General features: G+C 40.3%; 2 protein-coding genes and 1 long non-coding RNA gene across 3 annotated transcripts in view; 1 reads left to right on the top strand and 2 right to left on the bottom strand.

The window, feature by feature from the left end:
• The first annotated feature begins 60 nt into the window (after positions 1–60).
• On the top strand, positions 61–1,758 carry LOC139627564 (uncharacterized). Its single transcript, XR_011692583.1, has 3 exons — positions 61–195; positions 994–1,072; positions 1,619–1,758. It is a non-coding gene; the product is annotated as an uncharacterized lncRNA (long non-coding RNA).
• Positions 1,440–9,712, bottom strand: LOC139627562 (pro-cathepsin H-like). Its single transcript, XM_071488420.1, has 12 exons — positions 9,572–9,712; positions 8,769–8,800; positions 8,518–8,623; positions 8,300–8,370; positions 8,082–8,186; positions 7,482–7,568; positions 4,023–4,078; positions 3,780–3,861; positions 3,613–3,681; positions 3,196–3,302; positions 2,208–2,336; positions 1,440–2,124 (listed from the first exon to the last, which is right to left on the bottom strand). Exons 1-12 carry the CDS (start codon positions 9,645–9,647, stop codon positions 2,049–2,051), a joined length of 996 nt encoding a protein of 331 aa, XP_071344521.1. The 5' UTR covers positions 9,648–9,712; the 3' UTR covers positions 1,440–2,048.
• A 100-nt stretch (positions 9,713–9,812) lies between these two features.
• Positions 9,813–19,828, bottom strand: part of LOC139627558 (ras-specific guanine nucleotide-releasing factor 1-like) — a 28,543-nt gene continuing 18,527 nt past the window's right edge. Inside the window, exons 15-27 of the mRNA XM_071488416.1 lie at positions 18,225–18,598; positions 17,542–17,658; positions 15,477–15,647; positions 15,213–15,319; positions 14,986–15,098; positions 14,384–14,444; positions 14,110–14,216; positions 13,873–13,957; positions 13,574–13,771; positions 12,834–12,913; positions 12,553–12,670; positions 12,289–12,357; positions 9,813–11,668 (exon numbers count right to left, since the gene is read on the bottom strand). Coding sequence (XP_071344517.1) covers positions 11,576–11,668; positions 12,289–12,357; positions 12,553–12,670; positions 12,834–12,913; positions 13,574–13,771; positions 13,873–13,957; positions 14,110–14,216; positions 14,384–14,444; positions 14,986–15,098; positions 15,213–15,319; positions 15,477–15,647; positions 17,542–17,658; positions 18,225–18,598 — 1,693 coding nt within the window. The 3' untranslated portion in view covers positions 9,813–11,575. The remainder of the gene's footprint in view (positions 11,669–12,288; positions 12,358–12,552; positions 12,671–12,833; positions 12,914–13,573; positions 13,772–13,872; positions 13,958–14,109; positions 14,217–14,383; positions 14,445–14,985; positions 15,099–15,212; positions 15,320–15,476; positions 15,648–17,541; positions 17,659–18,224; positions 18,599–19,828) is intronic.

Here is a 19,828-nt window from a genome sequence, read left to right as displayed (position 1 = left end):
GAAGCTCATTGGCTAGAAATAATACGTCATCGGAATAAGGGGCTGTTCTCTGCTGTTGACAGCCAATGAACGCCTTTCGATTTGATTGACATCTCATCTCTCGCGCCCTGCGTCTTCTTCCTCAGAGCCGCTGATGAAGTCGCCACCTTTTGACAGATTAGGGCAAGAGCAGCGACAAGAAGCAGAGGCGCCCAGGTCAAACTCTTTTCCTTATTCTCCATTAAGACATTAAACATTGTTTTGTGTTTTATTTTTTACTTTACAAAATTCTTAGTTTTTTTTATGAGGTTTTTGACAAGTCCACTCACTGTGGTGGACAGCTGGCGTTTAACCTCTCAATGTAAAGTAATAGCTCACAGTCGAATAAAAATAACTGTATTTTGTGACAGCCATGAACATGAACATTTTATTACTGCAAAACAAATATTTTTTGACATATTTTAACATATGCTCTGGGCTTTGGAAAAAGAGTTCAAACTACAGTGTGTAGAATTGTGAAGACACTTTTTCTTTATAGGAAGTTGTGACTTTTGTTTAATAAATTTCCTTAAAAAAATAAAACAAAAATATCAGTTTACTGTCAAAATGATCAGCAGACTAACTGATAATGAAAATAATTCTTAATTGCAGCCCTCACAGTGCCAGGAGTGAAAACTCAACTCTATTGACTATAAAAACTGACAATACACCAGGGATGCAAAGCTAAAATGGCACAGACAGATCTAGATTTTGTGGGTGCATGTAACACCGTTTGTTTGTGTTCTTAAATAGCTGAAGCCAGCGATTTTCATGACCACACATGACTATAAGAAACACAAATATAGTAGTTTTTGTAGCTCACATACTGCAAATTCCATTATTGTTACAGCTATGGACTGATTTACTGAGAAAATGTTAGTACTAGTTGTCACTTGTAGCTAAATTATAACCAGATAATGGAACACTAATATTGTTCATAACATACTTGTTATCAACTTGTTTTTTAACCTGCAGGAGTCTTCTGCTATAGGACTGGACAGATATTTCTGCAGTGTTTTTGTCTGCTATTTCGTCGGCCATCTTGGATGCTGGGGTATTTATAGCTGCACTTACACTTGTTTGAAACTAGGTGGCAGCCTGTAGTGTTTTCACGACCTGATCACTGTAGTGAGATCTAAATCATGATCCAAACCAAGACATAAACAAGACATTGCCTTTTGAACAGCTGTCCACTGTAGGGACCATTATGTGTGGAAGGGTTATTGATAAATCTGGGCTATTTATTCACAACAGGATTAAAATCAACATCTTTGTTAAGAATGCATCGATAATAAACTGACACCCACTGCCCATATGTCGCTATGCTAAGCTAAAATACAAAATACTGTCTCCCCAGTTCATAGACATACCCAAGCACAGATAAAAAAGATGTCATCACTAATAAAGGTAAAAATATAATGAAAGGCACAAAAGCATAACACGTTTATTATCGAAACATTCAAATGAAAACAGACATCTGAGGTGTCTTTTTGACCTTTTGTGAATGGCGATCTGGAAAGTGTGTTGAAACTGTGCAGGTCAAAGAAGCGGTCTTTAAAGATGTCCAGATATTTTTACACATTTGATTTTCTCTTTATAGAGTCATGAAGAGGCCACTCTGAAAGACTACGTCAATGATCCATAGATGATTGGTCACAGGGGGATCTCATTGCTCACTGGTCAATTGTTGGTCATTTGTCCTGTTTTTATATATTGCTGTTCCCGAAAAGCAGTACAGTCCAAGCTTCTGAGCAGACATGGTTTATAGGACTGAGTATGATTAAATGCATTTTCTTTCTGTCGCCATTAATAAAAACTGTGTCAAAAAACTCCACAAGACCATTAAAACAGTAGAAACAAAAATGAAAACAACCTGAGACCTTTCTGTTTTGACTCTTGAGTTTTGGATGGGCCACAAAAATTGTTCAGGAAACATGAAAACACATAAATGTCACAAACACCAACTACCCATCACATGGAGTCCATTTAGGTTGATTCATCAGTCCTCCACTTTGTTGCCTTGTTGCTTCTCAGACTGAAGGTAGAGGGTAGGAAGAGCATGCAGCCAGTCCACACATGTTTTTTCCTCGCTCAATCAAAAAATACCTGATGGAATAGAATAGAAAAGTGTCCATGGTCCTTGAAAGCAGTAAAGTCATCACACTGAAATACACACAGGCTATATTTACCCGTCCTTTCCCCAGGCTGTGCCCCAGGAGTTCTTCACAATCCAATATGGTGTGCCGTTCTCCCCAGTGCCGTAACCCACAGCCAGAACTGCATGATTCACCTGGTCTGCTGTGCTCTTACACTGGGTGCTGAAAAGACAACACTGATGCTTTTAGATCAACAGAGTACATGTCTTTTGTAGTGTGAGTGGGCTGCTCTTCTCTTTCAATATCTTATTAATCCTGCCTATGTAAAGACGTGTTGTGTGGCTGTTTGTGTAGATATCTTCATGAGTGACCCATGAAACAGAACTGAACCAAAATGAATAAAATCTAAACAGTTAAAAAAACTGGCTCATTTTTCTCTATCAGTTCTAAAACACAACACTTTGAAGAAATGTTATCTTCTTCTGAGTTACTTTTACATGAGAGGGCAGAAAGTTGTAGTGAAGTGAATCACAAGTGCTCGTAACTGTAAGCACCATGAACAATAAGAACATCAATAAGAATAAGCTCCTTCTTAGGGATGGACATGTTTCAAGCCAGCAGGCAGTACGCTGTGTAATGGAATGAAATGCTCCATAGCACTGTGCTTTTACTCTGATCACTACGCTGGCCTGGCACTACTGTGAATAGCAACAAAAATATATCAATTCTTAACATAGATAGTCGTGCAACCAAAATTATCGTTGTAATTACTTAAACTGAAAATTTAAGTTGACAAAAGTTTTAAACATTTGCTCTACTGTGGGTGCAAGCATGATTTCTGCAGATTTTCATTGCAGATTTCACAAACATTCTTGTGAGTTCCATAATCCTATTCCATGACTAAATAATTTCTGTGCTGCTGGATTATGCAACAAAAATCCAATTATTGAATTATACATATTTAATAGAGCAAAAGGGACGGAGACAAGCTGGCCACTGAACCTCTGAACATTTCTGACCACATGTTATTTGTGCATAACAGTAAATATATGAGTGTTTAGTTATTAAGGTCTTGTCTCACCTGGTGTAAACACCTTCTTTATAGTGCACAAAGTCAGCTGTGACATCAAAGCTGAAGGTCACAGGATTGAGCCAGGCCACAGCATCAACCATGGCCTTTTCATCATTCTTTGGATGGACACATTCAGGAATTTTAATATGAAAATGAGTAGAAAAAATGGTTAAGAGGTACATTTATTATATTGTGAGTGAAATGTCAGCAATGTAGTATTTCAGACTGTAACAAGTATTCACAACAGTGTAATGTCACATAATTATAGGAAAATAATTTGTCCATAGCAAAAATGGCCACTTCTAGTCTCTTCCTCTTATCAAGTTACTGGCATAGACATAGTTAACTGTAACTTTGTGACCCAGATGTTTTTCTTAAAGGACACTTACAATGTCTTGCACAATGTAACTTCACATCTGAACTCACACTTGTTATGTTGACGACATCCAGGACAAAAGCAGCTGCAAGTGCAGGCTCAAAATGGCAAGTGTCATCCTAAAACAGGAAGGAAATTTTTATTTAGATTTCTTTTCATAAATAAACACACACACACACACTTTAGTTTAGAAAAAGTGACTTCAGAAGAGTCATACATAGCCTTTGTAGGGATAGTCCTCCTCTGTCATAAGACCTTTGTTGTATTTGATGTACTCAAACGCCTGGCTGGGGAGCCCACTGAAACAAACCAGGTAGTTTTTTTTTTATCTCACTGAAAAGTGATCAGTTATTACTAAAACTTGTTAAATCTTTATACACAAGTATTCTCATAATAGTGTAAGTTGTAATATCTTATAAATTGTACCTGTAACTATAAAACCTTTTAACATGTAACTTACCCCAGGCATCCATGATTGTTAAAGTCTTTGGCACAGTCTATCAGCTGCTGCTCAGACTGAAATGAAGATAAACAAACTGCATTATGCCTTTATACAAAAGAGCAGCTAGAGCCCCACAATGTAAAATAGATCCCTTCAAATTTCAACACACAAGTCTGATTGTGCAAATGTTAGAATAAAGGACAATAAAGACAAACTTCTCTTTTGGGAATCATAACTTTAGAATTTCTACAACAAATTGGCAACAAGGATGGGATACTGAAAGTGAACTAGTCTCAGGCTCATCACTGAAGCACGCAGGACTCTGGGGCTTCTGACATCTCCAATACCTCCACCGATGACAGCTTCCTAACCGTGGTCAAGTGGGTGAGAAGCAGAGCACTGGGGGCGTGAGACCGGTGCTGAGTGTCTAACAGGATGCCGACAAAGATGTCAAGAAGGTGCTCAAAGCATCTGTGAAGGGCAAAGTGGAGTGGAGGCTGCAGGCAATCACAACCATCGTCACCAGTCTAGCCCTGGAGAGGTTTGGCACACAGAAGAAGAGGCCAGCCCATATGAGAAACACGAGGGGAAGGAGAAAGGAAGGCGGATTCAGGAGGAGCTGAGGGCTGCAGTGGAGGAAGGGAGGTTAAGCAGGGGCCTGGATGTGGTGGGAGCCAACCATTGACTGGAAAGTCACATGGACGGATCTGTGGCAGGAGGCCACACTGCATCACTTTCCTGATTCTGATCGACCCTGGCCTGATTGGGACATGACAAAACGAATGAACTAAAATCTGCACGTGGGAAAGAAAATGCTTGAGCTCTGGGTGAAATCATAGCCTCTTATCACCAACACTGCTCAGAGCTTCAGCAGCACAGCACCCACGAGGAATGACAGTGTGCAGGGTCAGAGACAGATGCAGGGACAAAAGAGAACAGTAACAACACTGACACACATCAATTAGTTCAAGATGCAATACAGGCCCTGGAGCATAAACAGGAAGCAGACACACACTCACAGTGGCCAACTTATGAAATGTGTAAGTCAGAAACATACAAAGTGTTGCCAATATTCACACAAAAAGTCTCAGTGAGACAGTCGTCTTTTTAGTCGACTCATGAGCAAGGAAATCTGTAATTAAAACAACTGACTCGAATCTTGCTCTGAAAATGAGCAGCAGAACCCTAAACCCCACAGTGCTGTTACTGTGTATCCAAACTGCTTAAACGAGCTCTCAGCTGCATGCAGGAACTGGAAGTTCAGTACATTCAGTAGCTGAAACTAATTTGCATTACACCATACACATCTCACATGATGCAGACACAGACTATGAGAATGACTGCTTCAGAGAAGGATTTCTAACAGATAAGTTGACAAGATGGCATTAGTGGAAAAGTGATATGTGCGCTGCCACTGCCACTGTCACGTCCCAACTCAACTGATCAACCAAATACTTCCAAATGTTAGGTTTGTATCCACACATCTCTGCAGCCAAGAGCAAGCAGTGGCAGTGCAGTGGGAGGAGACAGGAATACCACAGGTATTTTACAATCAGCACTTGTACAGAACATGTACAGAACATAATGTGCAATGAGTTTAATGGCCAAAAGAGGTGTTCACCCACAGCCACAGAGCACATGCAGATGCAGACATCAGTAATGACAGTTAACTGTCTCATCACCAGAGCTCTCAAAAGTCCCACCTAGACTGTGGGCACAGAGAAAGTGTGGCATAGGCCTCATTAAAAATACTGAGCCTGTAGTGATCTGATTATAAGCTGTGCAAAGATGTGCAAGCATTTAAAGGTATTACACCTATGTTCAACTCTTTGCTAGCAACAGGCATCATTGTTTCATGTGACATGTCTCTAGTCAGAACTCCTGTTTTTCCTGTTAAGAAAACCAGAATGGAGGTTTGCACAAGACCTGCAAGTAAATACAGCAGTTCTTGTTCAGGCACCAAATGAAGACCTGGAGAAGTTAACATTGCCAGGGAGGAGTGTGCTCCTCCAGTATGCTGATGACCTCATGAACTGCCCTGAGCCTACAAAAGAGACACATAGCACTGTTGCAATTTGGGTGACAATGGTCATAAAGCTAGTCTTAAAAATTAAAATGGGTTCAAAAGCAAGTAACCTTTTAGGGGCATCTCTAGTGATCACTAGAGAAGGTAAATCCTTATTCCCAAAACACGTAGCCACGCAAAAGCTTCCTAAACCAAAAACCAAAAAACAAGTTTGGGATGACATCTTACAATGGATTCCAAACTAGTAGTATGATCTATGGTAAAGGCCTCACTGCTAACCAATACATGGCTTGGACTGAAGACTGAAGAAGCTTTCGCTGACCTCAAGATTTCTCAACAATCCAAACCTATGTTAGGACGACCTGGAGTGGCAAAACCATTCACACAGACTGTAGATAAAAATAGTTACATGACTTCTGTCTTGCTACAAGAGCACAGAGGTAAGATGAAACCTGTTGCCTATTTTCATCTGCACTGAATGCAGGAGCTGCAGGCCTTCAAATCTGTCTCAGCTGCTGAGAAAGTAGTGTTCACTTCACATGACTTTGTCAGCTACCAAGACCCAACTTTGCTAGTTCCTCATGCTGGCTCAATGATTGTGCTTGAACAAAAGACCGCACATTTGTCAGCAGCATGCTGGTTTAGGAACAATACAATCCTGTTTGAAATGCCAACACCACAGTGAAGCGTTGAACTGCAACTCTTCTTCCCATGCCAGGCGATGGTGAGCCTCATGAATGTGTAGCAGCCATGTTTGCAGCCCCAGACCAGATCTCAGAGACACATGCTGCCTCATGCTGACCTAAAGTTGTTTGTAGACAGCTCCTCCTCCAAGGATCCAGCCACAGGTTTGGCTAACATAATGAAACTGCATGCTCTGAACCCCTCCCACCCCCTCATTTCTCTGCTTAAGAGCAAACTGCAGTATGCCGCACTGCTGACAACACACAGTGTAGGTTAAATCAGCACCTGATTTGTCTCCTACCCCAAAGTGGATTTTCTCCTTATCACAGGAGTGGAATGATGTTAGAGTGTGAAAGTGTTAACAATAACACAAGCGGAGATGATTATCATTACCTATCTTTTACTTTTAGCTTGCTCAAATACATATAAGAACAAAACTGTGTTTTGCATTATTACCGTCAAGTCACAAATTTATTTCTATTGAGACCCCATTGTTGACTGTTATGAACTTTTAGGTTTCTATACCTAGACAGTTCTGCTGTGACAAATAGATATACTTACCATTCATGACCATTCATATCATTCATTCATTAAACAACTTTACTTTTGACTTTCCTACAGAGATATACTTGATTTATGAGAATGATCTTTTTTTGAATTAACACAAGTCCTCCAAATTAAATGATAAAATCCATCATCTGTCCATGCTCTCGAGATCTAAGATCTATCAGATGAAAGTTGAGTATTACTAAATAGTCAGATTTTACCAGAGGTATTAGCTTCCCAGTGGCTATAGCAGTCACTGACTCCAAACATCCAGTGGTGGAGAAGGTCCAGCAGCTTCCACAGTGACCCTGAAGACGCAAACACAACATAACTCAAACAACTGATAATTCACTTATGTTAAAGGGTCGTTACATTGACTTTACACATGAAGGTAAATTGCTTCTGAAAACAGCTGTATAATGTCCCCTGTGTTATAAGCCAGGTCTATGTTCACAGTGCTATATGTTGCATGATGGGAAAATGGGAGCACTATATTAAGCAAATCTAGGATATCCCACTTCTATTATATGATGTATAACATTAAAAAGAATTGCTAATACCATCTCTTGGTTTTTCTGCTGTCATTGACAGCTTTGGTCATGCAGTTTTGTCCATTTATTCTCTTAGTCAGGTCCCAGAAAATAATGTAACATCAGGTTTTATTTATGTAGCTAATTGTCAATGAAACTTTACCTTTTTCGTGCTCACAGTTAAATCAAAGTTGATGAATATCTTTGGATTAATGTCCTTATCCAAACTGTTTGCATCCTGATTATCTCACTAAATTTGCTGGTTCTTTTTTCAGCACCATATCAAGATACCTGATTCTTCACGGGAGTCACAAAGTTGCCTTTCATCCTCCAGTCTACAAACTCGGGGTAAGGACCAGCCCTGCTGACATGACTCCCTTTAGTAGCTGAGCAGTTCTACGAGAGACCAGAATCATAACATGGCAATGGAAAACCAAAACAACACATATACAGTATACAGTAAAAGCACCAGCTGCATAAAATGAAATGTATTGTAAAATATATCATACCTGTGGCACTGTTAAAAGGAAGAATTTCCTGAATTCCTCGAATGTCATGTCTGAGAACTGATTCAGACCCACTAGATGTGACAATGAACAGCTGTGTGAGAACTGCATTCATTTCATAACCTAATAATATGATACACATCATTTTAAAATTGGCAGTTCATCGTCTGTGATAATGATCTACACATTAAACATTATGAGATGGGAGATATGCAGTGTACTTGTGAAGGAGTGATTCCCAGCATTATGATGATCGACTGTTTTCTTATTCTCAGTGAATATCTGGAGCCGGCGGTGATACTCTTCAGTGTCGTAAGCTTTGTTGTGCTAGACGTTAAAAAGAAAGACGCGACAGCATATTCAAAGGAAGGAATTGAGTTTTTAAAAACTATGTAATGGGACCAATCAGCATAAATGAAATTTCAGGACTGTTCAGTGTAAATTTTCATTAACTTTGTCATCACATACATACCTGTGACATCCACTGTTTGAATCGATGTTCCTCTGATGGGACACAGAAAGAAGCCCACAGTGAACAAAGCAGCCTCTTACTCATCAATTCAGACTTTCAAATTTCGTCCTGGAGTTGTGTTGCTGTTTCTGATCATTCTTTTATTTATTTATCACTGGGGAAATGTAAGCACATTTACTCAACACCTGACTACAAATGTATGGTATTTGTACTTTACTTGAGTATTACCATTTCATATTGAGTTATTATATGAAGTACTTTTTACTCCACTAGATTTATCTGACAAATTCTTTAATAAATAATAATAATAATAAATAATAATTTAATAAATCTTTAGTAAAATAAAATATTTTACAGATAAGACGAGTTGCTTATAAAATGTGCTGTATGGTAAAATATGTACTACAGGTTTAGCCAGAGGAAATGTCTCGACCAGGACAGTTTATTGCCACTACACATAAACGCAACAACGATAATCCTGTAATATTAACACCTACAGGCACGCTTTTTCCACCATGAGCGCTCTTACCATTTCTTACCTGCAACTTCATTTTGCTAATACGTACTTTTGCTTCAGTAACTTTGCCAACATGACATTTGTAACGCAGTTCTTTTACTTGTGATAGAGTATTTTGTATTGCAGTACATTTTTGACTCATGTAAACCAGTTGAATAACTTACATTACACTGTGAAGTGTTAAAACTGTTGAACTCTCTGTCTTTAAATTCGTTCAAGCGAGACATGAAGAAGACAGCGGCCGTTTTGCATTTAACAAAGATAAATAAATATATTGTTTGCTCACCTTCCGGTAAAATCAACGGTGTTGCATGTACAAAACTAAACACGGTGATGATGAACCACACACCGGTGAGCGCCATGCTTCCCCCTAAGCTCCAACAAGTTTAGAGAGCGTCACATGACTGGACCTCTTTCATAATGACTACATAACACCCCCTGCCTCTGATATTTGCCCAGCAAAGCCAATGCGCTAGTACAGTGTTAAAAAAATTAAAAATAAATTCATTTAACAGCCTTCAAGACACTTCTCCCCCTGAGAAAGAATAGATTTATTAACAAGAGGTAATCAGGAAAGAATACACTTTTATACAAAACTGGAAATACTACTCAAGCTGTTGAAATAGACTGAAATATAATTCTCATACCACTGGGTATTGCTCACTGCAAACATTTGATGTGCCTGTTAGAGGATAAAGATTCATGTGCAAGGGTGGGGTTTAAATACAGTACACATACTGTCCTAGATATAGATTTGATTTAAACACGTGAAAGTGGCACATGCCTGCCACTTAAGCTTTAGGTGTTGTTCTATACAAAGCCTGTAAAAAATACATATAAATATTCCAAGAATAAGCACAATATTACTACTGTATAGTTCCTGCTAACACATTGGAATAGACAGGATACAGAATGTGTTACACTTATAAGTTGTTTTCAACATTTGTTTTAAAGTATCATACACAGAAAAGTTATTACAGAGTTGAACGATCATAAGGATAACACATTTCAAGGGATATGTTTTGAACACATTGCACATTAGGAAATGCATCAGACCGCCTGTACATAATATTGTACACAGCAAATATTTCTGCTTCATTGGCAAATTGTAGAACAAAATAGTTTACATACTTTTGTGGTATATAATCCATTTCATGATTAAGGCAAAACCATAATGCACTGGCCAAAGAGGATTAACCATAAAAACTATGCTCTCACTGTCTGAGTGTAAAAGCTGGGAATTTAACTTCCTGAAGTGGCTCAATATTGGTTACATCTGCTACATACACTGCCCGGTGCTTACACTGTATATACATCACGTTGCCCACCAGGGGAATAAGGTGATAATAAGCAAAAGCATAAAAACCCACCTCCCTCCTCACTAATAACATGTTCCAGCTCAGTCCCGATCAGCAGGTGTGTCAGGAATGTCTTTATGTTTCAGTGGCTACATAAAACATCAGAGCACATGATTCAGGTTTAGCCACCGCAGCAGTCCCACTTTCCACCTCCTTTATTTCTGAGTTAAAGTTCTAAAAAAAAAAAAAAAATGTCTCAATTTCAAAACCTTAAAGTTCAAATCTTTAAGATTTTTATGAAATCACACCCCATTCTTGATACTTTTTTTCTGCAATAGCCATTCAATGTACTCTATTTACATTCAATAACTACCTCCCTATATAGTAGTTTTATTTGTTTGTGGTTGAATTCAAATCAACCAGGACTGAACTCTTAAGGAGTACAACTTTACATGAATGATCATGCAGCAAGAAGATTAGCAGATATTCATACTTGAGGACAAATGGGCTGAAGACATGGCTTCTGTACTATAATAAGGCAGAATGTCTGTACGGGGGCTTTAAATAAAGTTTAGCTCTCTATTGACTCTGACATGAGAGCAGAAAAGTGGGAGTTGATCATCATGTGTCAAATGCGACCACCATCTCTCCTAAATGACCGCCTTTTTTTATACTGCATGTTTCCATCAGGATATGACCAAATATGATGTCTATATACTCTCTCATCTGTTTAATCTGTGGTTGAAAATAACTTCATCATAAAATGGTATTTCAGACAATAAATAACATATAAATACTCTGTAACTATATATAAATAAAACCTCTCTGGGCTTCTACTCAATCCCTAATAACAATTATACACAACAAGTCCATTGGGGAGCACATACTAGAAGGGCACAGCCTACTGTGTCTAATACAAATAATAGTATATGTACATTATAATATACTGTTCCTGTACACTCCATATGACAGCTGAGAGAGAGAGATCCTCTTCAGGATGAAGTTTTGGGCTCGATTCTCAGAGACGCTTCATACAGGCTTTCCTCATCCAGCACTGTACTATTGTCCAGCAAGTACTTTGCCACCTAAAGCAATAAAGAACACAATCATAGCAGAGTTTGCTTTTTCCAAACTTCACGTGTAGAATGGATATGTTAAATAAGAGCACGCACACCTGCTGTTTGTTTAAATATATAACATATATAACATGGTCGCTTATGTCAGTAAGTCATATCAGCCTATTGGCCTATTTACTCTCTTACTTAAAAATTGGATATTTTTGCTTTGTGAATTTTTCTTTAAATGGAAATATTAGATAGTCCTGTGCCCATCTGAGCACGTGGTTTGGTTCACAAAAGAGGAGGCTGTTTCTGTCAAAATCATATGAATAACTGGTAGCGTTCTTCTATTGAAAGAAAAGAAAATACAGAAAAGTTTACTATATATTGTTAATTATCAATCACTGATTAGTAATCACAGGTATACATTATACCTAGAAGCCTTGTGGGCAGTATATCGTAGTGTTGCCTAATCTCAGGTGCCTCTTTATTCAGGATAAATGGAAAATAAAGAATGTACTTTTTTTTTTATAAAAGTGCACATTGTCATTGATTTTCTCATCTTAAACTTGAAGTGGAAGTGTTGATTTTTACTAAGCTCCTGGAAATGTATGTAAGTACACAGTAAGCATAAAAAGTAATCTCACCTTTGGTTGATAATCGATCTTGTAAGCTGTTTGCTGAAACTGCCGTATCTCTCTGATAATGTGAGATATCTGAAGACAAATGGAAGGAAAATTGTATGAAATTCAAACTTGCTGATAGTTTTGTCAGCAAGTTTCACAGTCAGAAAAAATAAACAAATGAACACACTAGATGCACAGGTTGCCAAAACGAAACATAAATGACAAACAAGAAACAATAGAGGGTTTAATGTAGTGTATGTACGTCAGCACACAGGTGGTCCATACCATTCTCATCTTTGAGAAGTTGACCAGGTTGTCTTCGGTGTAGTTGGGGGTTCCCTCCTCGATGAAGGCCAGGTCAGTCAGGTACATTCCCAGGTAGGGAACACAGGGAGGGTCACAGCTGAGGACACCAGGGAGGTCAGAGGGAGACAGCAATTGTAGAGATGCACACAATAAAAGCAATGAAAAGCAATAAAAAAGCAAAAAAACAAAGAATAAATATGGAATATACAAAATTCCTGTGTGAACACTGTACAGGAAAGATAAGAGCTTTGAACACTTACTTCTTCAGAGCTTCTCTCAGGTTTTTGAACCGTCCCTCTGATGACACCAGCTTCTGTAACTTGTCAATCACAGTCTTCGTCTAGAGAATGGATCAAAGCAAAACTGTTATTGCCAGAGATGTGATGGAAATGTTTTGTTTGCCAAAGCTTTACAAGTCGAGAAAAATGTTATTCAAAATTACCATTTATTCCCAGCCTCTCTAAGAGCACGCTGTCTTCCTTTCGTTTTGTTTCACTCGCAAAATGTTGTGTTTCATTTTTGATAGAAGTTATAAACAGTTAAAGGTGGAAATGTTCACAGTTGCTAGAGGAATTTCAATAACATTTTGGAAAATATGCTTATGCACTTTTGTGTCAAGAGTCAGATGTGAAGATTGATACCACTCTCATATTTGTTGACTAAATATGAAGCTAGAGTTTAGAGGCCGTTAGCTTAGCTTAGCATAAAGATTGGAGAGAGGGGGCTGGCCTGCCTATTTCGAAAGGTAAGAAAAGGTAAAAGTCTAACTGCCAGCCAATCTAAAGCTCACTACTATCTCAACTGCTGAATCCGCAAAAAACCAAAGTGTAAAAACGACAAGTTGTGGTTTTATGAGGGGTTACATGCTGGAACTACTTCTTGCCCTGGAGCAGTGACAGGTAATTCCGGAAAAACAAACCTAAAAACCTGAAAATCTTCCAACACTGTGAAATATTGTCTAACTTCACCACTGGAAGAACATGTCAGAAATGACTGATACCTGCTTGGAGACTTTGAGCCAGGTCTTCTTAAGGCGAAAGACGGAGCTGCGGTTGAGCGAGGATGTGATCTCCAGCACAGCGTTGTAGTTGTGGAGGCAGCGACAGATGTCAGCCACTGCCACCCATTTCTCGATCACTGCCACACGCATGTTGACATCGTCCCACTGCAGGATCTCTGTGGCAATCCTGTTACTGGTCTGGCAAAACAAGAGAAAGATATATGGTGATAACAATGTTTATCTATCTATTCATCTATCTATCTATCTATCTATCTATCTGTAGCAGTGTGAACACATACATCATTGAAATGCTTGGTTGTTTTCATGATGTACGGAGTTCTCTCGTTCTTGTCATTCTTCATCCAGCCTTGACCAAAGAACTCCCTGTAGGGAAAAAAATGTGTTCAGATAATCAACAATGAAAAAAAAAAAACATCGTTCACTGTGTGCACTTCCCTTCTCCCTCCCACTCAACCTCTATGATTTTTATTTTATAAATTGAGAGCCCGTGTTTGTGTGTTTGCGTGTGTACTCACTCGTAGGGGATGACCTTGAAGACCAGGTGGTCCAGCAGTGTGAGTTGCTCAGCTATCTCCAGGGCAGAGTGGCTCTCAAACGGTTCGGTCTTACAGTCCTCCATGGCCTGCCACACACACACACACACACACACACATACACACACACACATTCATACACACACAGTGAAAAGCATTATCACAACTAAATCAAAAATAAATCATTTACAAAAGACAGTAATTTCAAGAAGAGCTTTTCTATACTGAGAAAAGGCTTTTGTATTTTTTCCCTCACCATCTGTGTGATCTCTTCCAGGGTGACCTGGTTGTCTCCTGGGTCCTCCTGAGTCAGAGTCCTGCATACAAAAAGACAAATCTTGGCCATTATTTGACAGCTTTGTCCAAAATTGCTATGTCCTTAATCAACCAGATGAAAAGTGGTAAACTTCACGCTGGGTATTAATTTCTCTTTTTTGCCTTATGCTCCACAGTTTTGTAATGTTTAACAAAAACACTGTTGGTTAGATTGCTCATCATACTGGACTTTTCACTCCAGTTTTGCTGAATTACACCAAGGTAAAAACCTTCTCTGTCTTTCCCAGAGGAACAGAATATACTTCAGAAATATTGTGAAAGTGCTGCTCAGAGGTAATGATGAAACGTTTCTACTTTCTGAAGCTCCACTGCCAAAGTCCAGGTGTATTTTGTGCACAGGCGCTTAGATTTAGACCAGGACCTGCACCGATGTACTGTATCTCCAGTTACTGTTTTTATCACAATGTCTGACTGTTGGCATCAGAACTATTCTTGCAGAAACTTTTTTCTACTGGGTGCTGGCAAACAGATGTGTCATATATGACTGTATGTGTGATCAAGCGAAGATAACAGCAAACCAACCTGATAATGTTGGCAGCTGCCTTTCTTTCCTGTGTCAGGAGCTCTGGGTCATGCATCACCTCCTCCAGGAAACCAATTACCCGCATCTTCAGCTCTGTGTTCAGCTCAAAATCCTGAGGACCAGCACAGGAACAACAACAACAGTGTCATTACAAGAGGATTTCTCTTCTGTAAAGGCACAGAAAGAAAGAAACTGTGAAAAAGAAAGAAGGAAGGGTGAACTGTACCTGCGAGTGTTTGGAGACCCAGTGGCGCAGCACGTTCAGGACTCTGTTTGTGGCAGCTCTTCTGATTACAAACTCTTTGTCCCCATTCCTCTGGTCTGTCGGAAAACCTGGGACCAGTTAAACAAAATTACATTCAAACTGAATGTAAAAAACAGATGATAATATATAAATGACGGAACAATAACACACACAGGAAACATATAGATAGTCCTCAACAAGCCTTTGTAATGGCCAACAAGAGCACCATCCCATCATGTGACTGACCTGTGCTGGCAAGAGACATGCGACGGTACTTCTCCTTGGTTGGTGTGCCCTCATTGGCACCAGCGGTGGCGATGGCGAAGGCCGAGGCAGCAGAAAGGGCACTGCGGTTATTGTCCAGCTCCCGGCAAGATGACACCACCATGCCATTGTTGAAGGAAAACAGGGAAAACTCTAGAAGGAGGGAAACAAACAGAGATGTAAAGTTAAACCGCTCACTCACTCTCCATTATTGTTCTGAAATTGCGAAGAGAAACTTCCACTAAATTTAAAACAGCTCCTGTTTTCTGAAATTTCACTGGACATTTCTGAGCATCTAGGGCGATTAAGGTGATTGGATTCTCTTTATGAAACGCTGTGGATATCAAGCTAAGTTGTTGACCAGAAGAGGGCAAGAGAGAGCTAAAACAGACCCAGCACGGTGTGTCCTGCAGCTCGTGGCAGTGACGGTGTACACTCCACCGTGTCTGCCTCACTGCCTCCCTCCTTCACTCGCTCCCTTCCTCCCTGCCTTCCTCCGTTCAGCCGGGGGCGGCATAGAAGAACACGCACATCGTTGCTAAGGTACAAGGTTTCCTTCCACCTACTCACACAAGGTACTGGCTTCCCTTGTATCCAGCACCGTGGGAAGAGAACACACTGGGGATGAATTGTGCTTGACTACCCACGGGGTGGATGCTCCCTCTCTGTGCAGTATGGGGAGGGCTAGGAGGCTGTGGGTGGTTTTTATCAAGACCATATTTGGCTATAATTACACTTGTCGTTTTCTGAAAAAAGTTTGCTAAAGTCTGCTGTGGGTATATTTATTGAACTCTATGAATCTCAACCTTTTCACTCTTCTCACATGCCCGATTTGATCTGAAGAATGATTTGATGGCAAAAACACAATATGTTGCCTTTGATATTGATATAATGCAGAAACGACGACTTGGACATTGGTATTTTTGTACAGTTTTCCCTGCTAATAATTACAGTTTATAGATTTTTTCCCCAATTTTTTAGATGTTAACAGGAAGTATACGATGTCTGTGTGACTACAAGAAATGCAAAGTTAAATGTATTCAAGGAATAGTTTGACATTTAGGGAAATACACTTATCTGCTTTCTTGCCAAAGGTTGGCACAGATTGGTACCACTCTAGTGTCTAGTGTGTGAATGGTAAATATAAAACTACCATCAGAGGTCAGTTAGCTTAGCTTAGCACAAAGACTGGAAACTGCAGGAAACAGCTAGCCTGCCTCTGTTCAAAACAAACAAAAAAACAAACAAATAAAAAATCCACATCCAACAACCACCTCTTAATGTTCACAAATTAAAAGCTACTACCTGGGCTTCCCCTGGTTGCCTGGAAACCTCGTGTGATGACAAGGCTTGTGGAAATTGCTGCTCTGGACCAAGAAATAGTCCATATTATAACCATCCATAACCATCCATCATTTTTACCCTTCAGTCTTTGTACTAATAAAATAAATAACATGTAACTTGTACAAGAAAATAGTGAGATTTCGAGGTTCTGGTGGGAGGATTTTGTCACCCTAGGACAGAGGCAGACTGACTGTTTTCCCCTGTTTCTAGTCTTTTTGCTAAGCTAAGCTAACCGGCCAGACTTGAGTAATGATCTTTTCATGTAACTCTCGGTGAGAAAGCAAATAAATGCTTTTCATTCCAGTGTAACTGCTCATTTCATATTATTTTGTTTTCTAACAAGTTCAGTCATGTAATTCCTTAGAAGAAGTCATTCAATGGTAGGATGCGACAAAGGAATCGCAGGTCTGTTAAACATGTTTCATGTTATCAATGGTTTTGTTACTGACAATATCTATTATTATTGATCTTATTTTGTTATATTATCAGTCACCAAAAAGCTCAACCAGCGAGTACTGTATGTCACTAGCACTAAGCACTAAGCTACTGCAGTTTGCCAGCTAATACTTTTTTGCCAAGTTACTTAATATTCTTGCCGTGGGTTGGGATTCAAACATAGATCACAAGTGGTTCTACACAAGTATTGGACGTACAGCATCTTTAAAGGCACAACACTGGGTCACTACACTGGGTCATACAGTACCAGAGTTTTTTGACTTGACATTCTTAGGTGTTGATGGGGACTTTGGAGGAGACATCTCAGCTTCTGCCTCGTCACTCTGACTTGGGTCTTCATCACATTCCTCTCTCACCGACAGATCTGGACAAAAAAAAAAAGTGTGTCATAATCAAGAAGATAGACAAAGACATAACCACTGGGTTAGAGTTTGGGGCTGAGAACGGCAAGGTAGGGGTAGAGAAGAAAACAAAAGGTCTGGACAAAAGCTGGGGAAACTACAAAGCCCATGAAATCTGAAAGGAGAAAGGATTTTTTTTTAAATCTCTGTGGTTGATGTCATGGTCAGTTGAATTTTTTTCTTTTTTTTAATTTGATCCCAAAACAAACTCATGGTCATTGTCTTTTTTTCTGTTATAAAATTACATTTCACGGTTACAACCACATCCCCCATTTCAGATTCTGTTGGCTGCTCCTTTGCTGTTCAATCCCAAATCATTAAAAAGAGAAACAGCACCTAACTAACTATGTCTCCTTCAGACCCTTTATATAACCAGAATATACATCAGTACCACTTTACAAGTGTAGTGGAATACAGAGGATACATACAGTAGAAGATATGAGCATGACAGTGGATTTGTAAAGCTGCTGCCACGGTACACGAGAGCCTCATTAAAACTGAGCAAAATCCCTCGGACAGTGATTCTGACCTTGCTTGTTGAGGACAGACTCGTCAGCCTTGCCTTCGGCTTTGGGTTCACCCTCGTCTGGGATTTTGCTGGCCATGGTGCTGGACACATAGAGCTTGTTGATGTCAAGGGTGGTCTTACTGAAGGGCGACATGGTGGAGTGCATGCTTGCATAGCCATTGGAAGAACAGCTGAGTGCAGCCAAGTCCAGGGCTTTGCCCCCTGTGATGATGGGGATGTTGAGCGAAAGCTTGCGACGTCGGTTGGGCGAGGATGTCTTGGTGATGGAGAGAGGAGGAGGGGAGGAGAACTTGCGGCTGGCACGCGGCGATGTGGGTGGCTCGCCATAGAGGAGTTTGTTGTTCTGGCTGCTGGCAAAGAAAAGCTCCAAAGAACTGCAGGAAAGGAGAGAATCAAACAGAGGAGAAAACGAAAGGACATGTGAAAAACAAGAGGAAGTTTCACTACTAAAAGAAAACACTTTCTAAAATTTTGGGTGAATATTTCAGTGGCCTGAATAGGAGACAGTGGAAAGGGGAGAATTGGGGGTATGTGGTGCACTTGGTGTCTGCACACAGAAGCAGAGAGGGAACACATTAACCACAGGGATCCTCGGGAGCTCTTGCCTCTTTTATTTAAGCTACATTGTTTAAGACAGCATCCTCCTTGCACTGAGAGCCACCCCCTCTGAAGGCCTATAAATAGCATGTCAAGTGACAGTGTGGGAGGCACGGGTGCTGCCAACAGCAACCAGCCCAGGGGAGGCCCACAGAGACATGGGGAGAGAGAAACAGAGCGAAAAGGGGAGCCAGATAGAGACAGAGAGGGAAAGTGGGAGAAAGACATAGAGGTGCAATGCAAAAAAAAAAAAGCAGGGGCGAAAACAGTGAGACAGAGAGGGGGGGGGTGAGAGAGGAGCAACATAGTGGATATGAATTCCACCACAGTGAAGGCTGCTGGCTGGGAGTGGGCGAATGGGAAGCCTCCAGCCCTGTATGGTGTAAGCTGCAGCCATGTTGTGTCTCCTTGCCTAAATTCACAAAACAGTAAAAGAAAGATGAGAGGAGCAAATATGGGGATGGGGGAAGGAAGAGGTAGGATGGAGAGGAGAGGAACGATGAGCAGGTAAGGATGAGGCAAAAAGAAAATGAGAAAGACAGGACAAAAAGCAAACTCGAGAGTCAAGAGAGGACACGTATAAAGGAAAAGAGGAAAGAAGAGAGGAGATAATTAAACAGGAAAAACCAGAGGAGGAAGGGTTGGTAGGAGAGGAGAGGAGAGGAGAGGAGAGGAGAGGAGAGGAGGGTCTGGGTGCAAAACACCACCATCAATATTTAATACCGTAGAGCCGCTGCAGATGATGGGAGAAAGGGAGGGAGAGAGAGGGAGGGAGGGAGAAAGGGAGGGAGGGTGGAAGGGAGAAGATGAGGAGAGAGGGAGAGGGTGGGGTCCTGCAGCAGAGTGAAGGGTTGCCATGGTGACGGCGCAGCGGAGAGAGGGATGGTCAGACTTGTGGAAAGAAAAATAAAAGCGAGAGAATGGAAAAGGGTAAAGAGAGGAACGAGAAAGAAGAGGAGGGGTTCGGGAGAGGTGGGTGGATGCAGGACCCAATTAACTGTGATGCT

This window comes from Trachinotus anak, unplaced genomic scaffold (genome assembly GCF_046630095.1).
Source record: "Trachinotus anak isolate AG129_WGS33_773 ecotype Australia unplaced genomic scaffold, CSIRO_AGI_Tana_v1 ptg000011l, whole genome shotgun sequence".
Taxonomy (NCBI): Eukaryota; Metazoa; Chordata; class Actinopteri; order Carangiformes; family Carangidae; genus Trachinotus; species Trachinotus anak.
Note: the sequence above shows the minus strand (reverse complement) of the source record. Positions and strands in the feature narration are given on the sequence as shown.